The 12,668-nt window shown below is 32.7% G+C and overlaps 1 protein-coding gene across 3 annotated transcripts in view; it reads left to right on the top strand.

The window, feature by feature from the left end:
* The window catches only part of LOC129947359 (talin-2), a 39,834-nt gene that overhangs the window by 12,371 nt on the left and 14,795 nt on the right, over window positions 1-12,668 (top strand). For all 3 annotated transcript variants that reach the window (XM_056057894.1, XM_056057896.1, XM_056057895.1), the window contains exons 2-5: window positions 3,746-3,813; window positions 10,161-10,317; window positions 11,978-12,376; window positions 12,440-12,631. In XM_056057894.1, the coding sequence (XP_055913869.1) occupies window positions 10,182-10,317; window positions 11,978-12,376; window positions 12,440-12,631 (727 nt within the window). In that variant the 5' untranslated portion in view covers window positions 3,746-3,813; window positions 10,161-10,181. The remainder of the gene's footprint in view (window positions 1-3,745; window positions 3,814-10,160; window positions 10,318-11,977; window positions 12,377-12,439; window positions 12,632-12,668) is intronic.

The raw sequence follows: 12,668 nt of genomic DNA, 5'->3' as shown, positions 1-12,668 counted from the left end.
ATATTTATGTAAATACATACTTTTAGTTACAAACAAATATAATAAATAATGTAGGTTCATCTTCCATCCTAAACCCTACCCGGTGCCAACTCAACTCAATCGAGTTCAGTTTTCACCCTCCATCGACATCCCTCGCAGTTACTTTGGCGCCAGACTGACGGGTTCCAATTCTAACCCAACATTTTTTGTCGACAAAATTTACAGAAAAAAGTCCTATGTAAAAACCTATCACGTGTAGATACAAATACGAGTATATACATATACTATAATATGTTATTTACCAAGAGCTTTATATGTGACATAACTTTGTTGCTTTCTATCATCAAAAGAATAGTAATAAAGAAATCCATATTGTGAGACCTCCTCCTTTTACAGAGAGATAAGAATGTTTGATTTTTCTTCTAGTTTTATGCTCTTTGCATTCAGATTAGGTATACATAGTAAGGTACGTAGGTTAAGCTTGGAAGAAAAAGTAAGTAAAACTAAGAAATTGACTCCACATTTTTCTTTAAAGCTCTTTTGTTGCAAATTATTCACGTATGTTGATGAAAGCGATATGCATTTGAAATGCATAATTATTATACACCCTATATAGTTGAGTTGAGTTAAGTAAAAGTGTTATTGTCAATTAGAGCATTGTTTGCTTTTAACCGACACAAGTTCATGTACAGAGTATAGTAGATACTAAAATGCATTCATTATTATCTATGAGATGGGATACATTTTAATGAAATGATTCAATGGTTCTAATAAATTGAATAGAGGTTGTTATGGGATTATTTGAAGTAATTGGCTTTGTGATATTTTCATACATATCTACTTTGAAGATATAAATCTTAACGATGTTATTGTGCATGATGTTTTGTGTTTTTCTGTAGGTATGCTTTTTGAGGGTAATCACGTGTCAGAAAAACAAACAAGACCAACCCTTCTTATATGTTTTCCTTTTTTTTTTAGGTGAGTATATCTTAAATTCCCGTGTTTTATGCAATCATAAAAACAATGTTTTTTTTTAAATGCAACCTGATTGAACTAAAACAAAACTTTTTAATAAAGCTCAAGAGTGCTCATGAGAGTTTTCCATTTCGAAGTGTTCGAAACAAATTTTGGTAGATGGCTTTATTTAAACGTCCTTAAAATAAAATAAATAGTTTGGTTGGCGCAACAGTCCGTTTGAGAACTAGAACCTAGTGACTGACAACTCTCAACCATTCCTGTGTGCTAGTACTGTTGTCTGGGATGGAAGGGACCTTCAGTTTTAAGCCGAATCCGAACGGCAAATTTGAGAAAGCACTTATCATGACAAGAATTACTATTGGAGAATTTGTCAATTTCTCGCAAGAGGCAGTATTCCTATAATTTTGGACAGTAACAAAACATTTTTTTTTTTGAAAGAGAAAAAGTAGCAGACTTTTTTCTTACAATTTATAGATTTGAAAAACAACGTTGTATTTTGTCAAAAAAAAATGATAAAACCCATATTTTTGAGCGGATAGTATGTTTCTATTGGGTTTTGTCTGGAATTTTTTTTTTTTTTATTACAAAAACCAAGTTGCAGACGTCTCCATTTTGAAAAAAAATAGTATTTGTATTGAATTTTTTAAATAACTGTGAAGAAGTTAATTTTGCTCTAAATGACCTTAGCAGATCCTTCAATTATCTATAAAAAGATATAATAATTATGTGCTGTGGCAAAGTTGATTTTTTCGTTAGGATGGGGTTAAGATAACATGGACTTTGTTTTTTGTTTTTATAAATGCTCATGAGTCATGACTGTATTTATAATAAATGTCCTCAACAAATTAATTAGATTCACAAGTTTTATGCTTACAAGACAATATTGCTCATATTAATATTTAGCTTACGTATGTGAGGCATCAAACTCTAAACAAAACCGAACGGATATTTCTTATGTCCTTAGGTCAAAACTCTCAAATACCGAAGTGCACCTGAGCGTACAGTCTGTTGCATAAGAGCGTGGTCACTGTTAAATAATAACAATAATTGATTTTTCGAAAATTCTCAAATTTATTGATAATTTGGTCGTCAATACTCAATGCAAATACCTCAGTAGCAAGTGCAATCTCCTGCATTGTAAATTATGACTTAGCACCGTGGGGGCATACTTTCCACTAGTTTTTCTGCTTATTCTACCGGAAAAGATCTCCAAATATTCCAAATTTGTCGAGAAAGTTGATCTTAATTACATGGCTTGCGTCTGCGAAGCTGCATTTCCACCAGAGCCCACATATTTTCTATAGGACTTGCATCCGGTGATTGAGATGGCCAATCTATAGTGAGAACTCCGTTTTGCGCCTTCCACTCGCTACACGCTCGACTCCGATGTTTTGGATCGTTGTCCTCTTGAAGGATCCAGCTTTCATTTTTCTTGATATACCATTGCTTAGCAGATGGTAACAAAGCCTTTTGATATATTTTATTAATTTTTTCGGCATTTCTCTGTAAATAAGAACAAAGTACCGAAACCGTTGTTTGAGAAGCACCCCCAAACATGGACCTTGACGGGGTGTTTAACAGTCGGTTGAAGCATCCTACTGGTGAAGGTTGTCCAGGCGTGTTTGATGCTCGGAAATGTTCAGAAGGAGGATTCATCAGAAAAAATAACGTTGCTCCAATCGCGGTCCAAGTTTTCTTTCGCCCATTCCACTTATTTTTCAACGTGTTTTGCACTCAACATTGGTTTTTCCATAGTACTGCGATATTTCAGTTTATTGGCAAGCAAGTACTTGCGAATCGTTCCGTAAGATATGTCAACACCTTTTGGTGCTTACAGCAGCTTCACATAAAGTCAAAGTTGGACCTTTCGAGAACAATGCGAGAATCTTTTTTTCATCTTTTTTTGAGACTTTTGCTTGCACTTCCGCGATCAGGAAAATCATCAACGTTGCCGACCTTTTTATTGCGATTTATCTACTTGCTTACGAACTACTTCGACTTTCCTATCCATTTCGCAGCAGCAGTTTGTGTTAATTTCATGCAAATAGAAAAATTGCCTCAAAACGAGAGGCGTAAACAGCACTCATTTCGAAAAACCACGCAATTGAAGACTAAATTTGACAGACAGCTGACTTTTTACAAAAAGCATGAAGGACTGAGGTGGCCTCTATATCTAAAAGAAACGGGACTCTCTGATTTTTTATCTACGTGTAACAGTGGCCACGCTCTTATGTAACAGACTTTATATGTTATTTTATTAAGCTTTAAACAAATACTACTGCATACACTAGTTGTTCGTTCAGTCCAAACATTTTTTGTTCAACTCACTTCGGGCTTTGCTCCATACGTGGAACCGAACAAATTAACAAAATTAGTTCTTGCCAGAAAAAAGTACGTATCATACACACGCATCTAATTAATATCATTGCTCTTTAGAAATTAATTTTATTTCACTTTTAATATAGAAGATTCAAATTAAGCTTTATCCTTATGTTCACTTTTGTGGCAAGATTCCGAGAACCTAAAACTTTTGGTTTGTTGGAAAATTATAAAAAAATCAACTTGTTAATAGATAGACATATGTTCTACTAATATTTATAGGAATCTTGGTATGTTATCAATAATTTTCAACGTATAACGCTACGAATCTGGCAATGCTAATTGGCACCCAACTTAAATCTATATAAATACGAATATGCTTTTAAATTAAATAAAAATCATTTATAATTTCTTCTACATATGTATATTAAAAAATAATTATTATTTTTTTCTTTCTGTTCTATTTTAGAATTGGATATTGAAACGAACGAAACACACATACGAACGCTAAGGTCCTAATCTGTTCCTACAAGAAAGGTATTTAATTTATATTTTTCTATCCAATGTCCATTCTTATATATTTACTAAACTTAATTAAAACGAAAAGTACCGTTGTACGTTTTATTACAAGTAAATTTAATTTCAAAATTCAGTATTTGTGTTCGCACACATGAAATTGAAACGATGATGATAATGATGGCTATGGAATGAAGCCCTTCGTATATAGCTCTGTAAATATATATGTTCTTGTGTCCTACAACGACCGACAACGAACGATTTTAATACAAAAGCTTTCAACCCGCTCGGCTCGTTCTGTAAAACACCTAAGTATATCTACTTTTGCCTGTGTGTTTGAGCGAGCTAAAAGGACAAAATATATTCATGTTCAGAATCCAGAGGCGCCACAATGTCGCGACAATTAAGATGCTATGGCGCGCCTTTATGTGTTCTTTTCATCTATCCTTGAGATGAAAACATCCAAACCTAATGTGACCAATGTATAGTTAAATCCCATTTTTCTTCTCTGATTTCCAAATACATTTCCATTTGGCTTTCCCAGGATATTTATTTTTGAGTTGTTTTATTATTTTTTGTTTGTGGCATTTACAAATCTTTTCAAAAGAGGTGGGAGTCGATATCATTTATAGCACTTTCTTTTCGGTTTTTTGTTGTTGGCTTAATAGTTTGTGACAAAAGATAAAGGTCTTTTTGTTTTTTTTTAAGTACAAAAAAATGAGTTACTTTGAAGACCCTTTAACTTTTATATTACCACATGGATTGGATATGTCCTTTTGCCCAATGTGAATATGTGCTGTACATACTTGGCTTAGGTACCTATGTTCAAAATACATAATGTTCCCAGCATGGCACTTGTTCAATCATAGTAGTGATCATTGTAAATGATAAAAAGTCGAATCACAGCAAGAAACACCGAAGCCGCCACCACCGTAAGCATTTGCTTCCACCCCAAGAAGCTGTAGAAAAATCTGCAAGAAATATCAGCTGCAAAACACTCATGTATGTAAATGTAGCTATGCTGGTACTTTCTATGGGGTAAAAGCCAACGTATGTACACATAAAAGTTCCTTTCCTCGTGGGGGTGGTGACGTTGACGTTGTTTTTGTTGGGCTGTTAGACACGTTCCCCTACTTTTGTGTCTCACTCTATTCCAAGTCTCTTTTTTGGGCCAGACAAAAGGATTTTCCCGATATCATCCACCGTAAAAAGGGAAATATTTTCTATTCCCCCGAATAACTACCCTATAAAGTTAACAATGGGGAAGGAATAGCCTTTTGCCTCAGTCTGCAAATTTTGTCACATATAACAGCAGTATAACAGAGCAGAGGTTATTTTTAAAAATAACGAATATGCGTGTGCAGAAGTGAAATAGGTATATACGTTGCTTTGAAAGCATGTTCGAATAGTGACCGTGATGAAATCATAGAACTTCGATGTCATAGATTCAGTGTATCATTCTAGGCCTAACCACAGATCGGGAAGGACATCTACTCCGGGATCCTTCCTTGCCTAGAACACCAAACATAAAGTTTTATTTTTAAACACTTTGTGTAAATAGTTGAAGTTTTTCTGTTTTTCATCATCAGTTTAATTTTTTTGTTTGTGTTAGTCCTTTTTTTTTTAGTTTGATTTCACTTTAAGATTGTTGGTTGTGATTTTTTGTAAAGTTTTATAAATTCAAAAAAAAAAAAAACAACTAGTGCCTTAGTGATTTTGAGTTTTAATGCAAGTGCCTTAATATAAACGATTCTCAGAACGTTTAAAAAAGATACAAATATTTATATATTTTAAATTGTATTAACTCACAACAGTGCCTCATAAAAATATGTTAAGTTTTTTTGTTTAATTTTATATATATTAAAAACACACATAAAGACAATGTGTAATCACAAAGTGCCTAAACAATTTTGTTGACTTTTTTTCAAGTTTTATATTTTGTTGTTATATAAATATTGTTTATATATTTATACAAAAAAAAAAACTAACAAAAAAACTCTTAGCAAATTTATTAGTTTTTATAAATTTTGCTAAATGTGCCTTATTTGTTATTCCTGAAAATAAAATTAAGTTTCGGGAAATTTTTAACCAAAGAGTAAGTAATATTAATTTACAAATTTTAACAAAAAAGATATAATTTTACAACTTTCAATTTGTTGTCTGACTTTGGTTGATTTCAAAACTGTAAAGTATTTGTTATTGATCATTAACTTTAACTCAAATTTTTAATATAAAGTTAAATGTTATAAAAAAGGCTCAAGAGTTATTGTGTTGAATGAGCTGAAATTATGTTTTTAATCTACTGATTTTTTAAAATGATTCTAAGACTGAATTTTAAAATCTTAATTCCTTATTACCGTGTACATTTTTTTATAAGTGGCGGATTTTCGTATAGGTCTTCAAAGTAATACGAAATGCATATTCTTATTCCTTTATTTATTTGGAAGCTTATTAACTTCTATTTTTAAAAGTTGACTAAAAAAACTGAATCATGACTAATTTTCCGTAGGGATAACTCGGATCAGTCAAGTTTTTACCCATGTTGGGCGTACGCATTTTAATGTGAGGATATTACTGCATATAACCATTGTTTTGAAATAATGCATTTACACCTTCTAAGTGTCTTCAGACCAACTGAAATGTAACACTTAACCAAAACCCGATTCTATAACTTGCAGTGAAAAGTCATATCAGAACACATAATAATCACCTTATGGTACATCTTTTTAATTAGTAAAATATCTAATACGATATTTAGGAAAGTCTAGAAAAGCAAATTTCATTGCAATCTTCTAAGTTGTTTAGCACAAAAATGTCTACACAAATTGTGTATTTATCTAAAACGATTTAATAACTTTGGTAAGACAGACAAATGTGATATAGCACCACTGTAAACTGCTTAAAAAATAATTTACCATTTTTTAAATTCCGAAATATGATCTCTTTATTTTCATCGATACCCGCCACATAACTTTGCATTTTTTAAAATACAATTAATTCGAACTTTAAGTTTCGAAACTACGAAAAAAGAGCAGCTCTTCTGATTTTATTCCATAAATTTCAAAATAAATATCAAAATAAAACACTTGCAGTAAAAATGACACATTTCTCCTCCTTATTTATGTGTTAAGTCATACAAATCATAAACACTTAACCCACAAACTCTTTTTTCAAAAAACAAAAAATCCCATTATTCAAAGTTTTTACCAAATAAAATTTCAATGATTGCCTCTGATTAATTAATTCTAAAAGTTCTTCAATGATTATGTCATCATAAGCATTAATTTGCAACTTGTCAAGAGGGTGCTAAATATCAACTCCAGCTCAATTCATTTGTTGGCCAATAAACTAGAAAATTCTTGTTGTTTCCTATCACTCAAAAAAATAAAATGATCCATAGCAGACGACTATTAACAAGGCAAGCCAATAAATAAAAACTCCATTAGCCTCACAGCATGCAGTGTTATGGTTGTTTTACTTAGTGGTTGATGATGGTAACATTTATATTCTTATTCTATTGCATGCCATGAGTAAATCAGTCATCTTGTACTATGTTATCACGACAAGTCTTATTAAGTCTGTTAATTTCTTATTTTTATACCCATAAAATTCCAAACGATGACATTAACTCTGTTGTTGTTTATTAAGTTTTTTTTTTGTTGTGTTCCTAAGTAAACTCAATAAAAGTAACTAGAAAATTAGTTAAGTCATTTTAAGTTACTATAAAATAAGTCTGAGAAAAGAGAAGAAGAAAGGAGAAAGGAAAAAGGATATTGCATTAATCAATCAGTAGGGGGTTGATTTTCTTATTATTTCTTATTAGAAAAATTTGTCTTTTCCAATTTCGTCAACGAGATTGTAATTGGGGGTAATTTTTGTTGTTGTTTGTATTTTTTTTTCTGTCGACTCATTTTAATTTAATGATGATGTTTCCATTTAACTTGATTAAGTAGAAATTGATCAAATCCTAATCATTATTGTACTTCCTGTGATGATGATGAAGCCCGTAGCTTACATATCCAGGAATTAATTAAATCAAAGGCGCTGTACACTTTCGACCTCTTTAAGCTTGATAATGTATCAACTTAAGGGTCAGCTTCTGCATGCTGCAATTTTACTGCAACACTTTAAAAATACCCTTTTCTACAAATAAAATCGTTATATTCTAATTTTACACAATACAAAAAATAGTATTCTTCAACCTACAAAATCTATGCAAACAAGCAAAAACAAAAAATGTAGAACTCCAATAACATAAAAGGGCTTTTGACCCTATACGGTACATACTTTGAGAATATTTCAAGCATTCAGCAAAGGTAAATATCCAAAACCAACAAATTTAATACACCTTTTGATTCATTGTCGTCCGTCGTTGTCCCATTTACAATTTGAATTCGAGATACTGCATTGGTTTGATCTTTTTTTCAAAAGCATTTAATTCAATTTGATATGTTTGCCCGTGTGCTATCATCGCCTCTTGTGCCCATGCTAGTAGTGCTATTGCCAAATATACAAAGTACATGTGTAGAACCACCTGTGGTTTCCCTTGACTTGCGCTATACTTCTTCCGCTCCAATTTCACCTTACAATCCACATTCCTTTTGACAAAAAGAAAAAAAAAAAAACAAAACACACACAATACAAATCATTAAACTATCAAATTACCATCAAAATAACTTATTCAACCACCAAGTTATAACGTTGTTGTATCTTTAACCCCAAAATACCCACAACTCCTATCATCATCTTTATCAAAAGAGTCCTATTTAGCCTGACCCACAAAAATAAGGAAATTAAATGGGTTTAGGAAGGATAGGGTAAGTGTGGGTGGACTAAGTTCATGATGAATAACCATTGAATTCCGAAAGGCATTAAGGAAATTCTGCTCGACGAGCTACCGACACGTCTCCGCATTGTCGGGCGCCATTCAATAATAGAACTATGTATTATATAGTACGTATAATATTATATTCGGCGCCAAGTGACAATCACTGAAGTCGGTAGAGATGAATACAAAAAAAAAAGAAGAACAGACTTCATCTTAGGGTGGGAATGGGGTGGTGCTCGTCTAACAGATTCACAACTCTCCATCAATCTTGTCTTTAAAGAATTTAAAATTTTCCCTTTTTAGTCTGTTTTGGTCGTTTTAACTTAACAGTACCTTAACAGAACAACATTTTAAAATATCCCTTATAATTTGTCCACTCGACTTTGAGTGCATACCTACCCTCTGAGTTTTATTTAAATTCCGCGCATGCTCTCTCAAGACAACGCACTGATTTCCCAAAAAAAAACTACCCCTATTAAGTATTTATACCAATGACCATATTTTCGCCCTTTTTCCTCCCATTATAGAAGAAGAAAACGAAGAAGAATAAGAAGCGCAAGGAGAGGACAACCACCCCTTTTTTTCCTGAGAAAATCTGGCTCTGCGCAGCATCCGGCTTGTATCAGTTTCACAATTTCAATAAGCCCGGCAGCGACAGACGATTTCCAGCACCATTCTAAGCATTTAGTTCTTTCCCGAATCTCGGCAAACACGGTTGTCCTTCTCGAGTTAAAAATAATTTAAAATATCGTTGTGAAAAAGTTTATCCTCCAGTTAAAAAAAAAAGTGAGTGTCTTGAAAGAGTAAAATGAAAAAAAAATGGAATGTTTTCGAAATTCGATATGGGCTCAGTTTGGAGTTTGGCCAGTGCTAACAAACCCATCGTATTGAATCGTATCACCCAAAGCAACCCCCACCCCCCATATCCGTTGATAACTTTAAGGACTGTTTGTTTACGAAAAGATTTTTTTTCTATTCAAACACAAGCTTTTAAGATCTCAAGTTTACTTTCGAGTTTCCAATATCGATTTTGCTTTTTATTGTGTATGGTGTTTAAAGATGGCAAAAGGCATATAAGAAGACGGACGAGAGGCAGAAAATCATTTAAAAAAAAAAGAAGAAAAAAATCAATTAGGGAGTAACATCAGCCTATTGTGTGTGCATTTGTGTCTGATTTCTAGATGAGTGATACCCTCTGCCACTTATACCTACCTATTCTGGTTCTGGAACAACGACATCGACCATAATGTGTACCTATAGTCGTCTAGGGTTGATGGTTGGTTGGGTTGGTTGGTTTTGGTTGTCCATTGCTGTGGTGTAAGATTCTTTGCCATATTCTTTCACATTAAGAGGATATTATAAAAAGAATTTCTTTTTATTCTCTATAGAAGGGTGGGTTTCTATGGGATTTCTGTTATGGGTCGAGTTTCTTCTTCTTTTTCATTCTTTTTTATTTGAATTGTGTTGTTGTATGTGTTTAAATGATATATCAAACCAAAAATTAAACACTTATACTTATTTTATTTAAATTTAATTTCAGTGCCTTACAGAAATATAAACAATGTCGACGCTATCTTTACGTATAAGTTTAGAAGGTGGCCGCGTAACAAAGACCATACAGTTCCAGCCAAATACGACAGTGTTTGATGCATGCAAAGTAATTCGTGATAAATTTGGAGATGCTGTACAAGGACAGCGTGAGTATTAAAAAAAATACTTATAAATCATCTACATATATACATTCACATTTCATGTATATTATATACTATCTTGTATTAATAAACATCTTTAAGATTTCTTAGGAGTAAATATGTATTTTTAAGTATTTTATAGAATAGATTTTGTAGCTATATTTGGAAAAAGTTATAACAGACTGGACTTGACCTTATTTCTCCTCAAAGTGAATAAGTTACTATTATTTCCCTAGAGCATCTCCTACCCTCTCGAAACATTGTCACTTTCAGTACTTACTCTATGAGGCAAGTTTCTATCTTGTTTGTTATTTTTTGAGTCATATTTGTTGAGTAGTTTCAATTTTTAATCCACTATCCTTTGCTGACTTATTGAGTTCGTTGAACCCCAGGAGTCATTTTCGACCACAAATGGCTCAAAATGCTGTTTGGTCTTTTTAATAAATTATGGCTGTTCTCCAAAATTCACTAAAAATTCTATTATTCAGCTCAATAAAATAACATAACTTTTTAATTCTGTAATGAAAAATGAATTTTATTTATGGTAGAATCATTTCACCCTTATCCGTTATAGTCCTCTCTCGTTTTTCCAGCTGAGATAATGGTGTCCTTCCATTCTTTTTTATCATCAGGAACTCTAAAAAGCAATTGATTTGAAGACCTTTTACTTGAGGACATGCGCCAGTCGCTAAAACCAAAGAACCACATTCCTCGTGACTTTACCTCTGATAAATTGTTAAAAATAGTCTTCAGTCGTCCTCTGCACATGGTGCTGGTTGTGTCTTCAGTTAATTTCTTAGTGTCTTAAGTTCAACAAAATTATTGGTATACAAATTTTAAACTTTTTCATAAATATTTAAAATTGGATAAGAATTTAATCCCTTTCTTCCTAGTGGGTTTCTCGGTAAAACCAAAAACTTAATATTTTTTTAACTAAAATTGACTCTTATCGAGATCAAAGACTAAATCAGTGCCTTCTAAATTCCGTTCCATGCAAGGTTGCAAGGTTCTAAACCATTTCTTACCAGCTTCTAAGTAAAAACTAATTTGTATTGTCGTTAAATGGTTGTTTTTCTGATGCTCGACAACAACCAATAGTTTTTAATAGAAATTTTACAAAAGACACGTCTTCATCGTACCTCACTGTTGTAATTTGACAACGTGGTCGGTCGTCAAAAAATGAACTTATTATTTGTTCCACATTGAGTCTGCAAATAATAGTCGTTTAGCTTGTTTTTATTTGTTTTCTTCCACTTTAATGATTACTAATATAAGCTTATCTATCTAACGCCTGATTTATTCCATTTTATTATACTTTTCGGATATTTAACGTACACACTTGAAAAGCAGCTTAAATTTTACCTATCCGCTATCCCTTACACTTAAATACTTTGGTTATTCTTATTCTAAGGGTGAGAAGAAAATCCCACTCAATTTCACATTTACTTTAATTTCATCATAAATTGGAATTTTTATACGGCAGGTGGTTGAAGTGTGTTCTACTATGTAGGTAGGGTGGGCTAGGTGTAGTGCCGTTTTGTGGTACAAGTCTCCTCCAATTGCTTCTCATTATACATTTATTTTATTCGAAAGTCCTCGGCTCTACTTAACAATCTATTTATTTATATATCTCTATCTATCTATTCTATTTGAATTCTTTTTTCAGCAAGTGAATATGGATTATTTTTGTCTGACGAACAAAACCAACAAGGTGTGTGGTTGGAAGCTGGACGCACCCTTGGCTATTACATCTTACATAATTTGGATGTGTTGGAGTATCGCCGTAAATTGCGAACCCTTCGTGTCCGCATGTTGGACGGTGCCGTGAAGACGATTTTAGTTGATGACTCTCAACCTGTGTCACAGTTGATGGTTGTTATTTGTACAAAAATTGGTATAACCAATCATGAGGAATACGGTTTGGTGCGGGAAGAGTCCGAATCACAAAATGAAAATAAACCAGAAAATACTCTTGGAACATTAACTTTGAAGAAAAAGAATGTCGAAAAAGATCGTGATGCCAAAATGGAGAGTTTGAGGAAGAAAGTTAAAACCGATGATGAAAGTAAGTTTTTTTTTTAAAAACATATTCATTATAAATTTCATTCATTTTATGAATTATTTTTAGTCAATTGGGTTGACGTTAGTAAAACTCTTCGTGAGCAAGGCATTGATGAATCTGAAACGGTCTTACTGCGCCGAAAGTTCTTCTTTTCCGATCAGAATATTGATTCAAGAGATCCCGTGCAGTTGAATTTGTTGTACGTCCAGGCTAGAGATGCTATCTTAGACGGTACACATCCAGTTACAGAAAAGAAAGGTAAGAAATGTTTTTCTTTGTGTTGTTTCAAGTTTTA

This window comes from Eupeodes corollae, chromosome 2 (genome assembly GCF_945859685.1).
Source record: "Eupeodes corollae chromosome 2, idEupCoro1.1, whole genome shotgun sequence".
Classification (NCBI taxonomy): Eukaryota; Metazoa; Arthropoda; class Insecta; order Diptera; family Syrphidae; genus Eupeodes; species Eupeodes corollae.
Note: the sequence above shows the minus strand (reverse complement) of the source record. Positions and strands in the feature narration are given on the sequence as shown.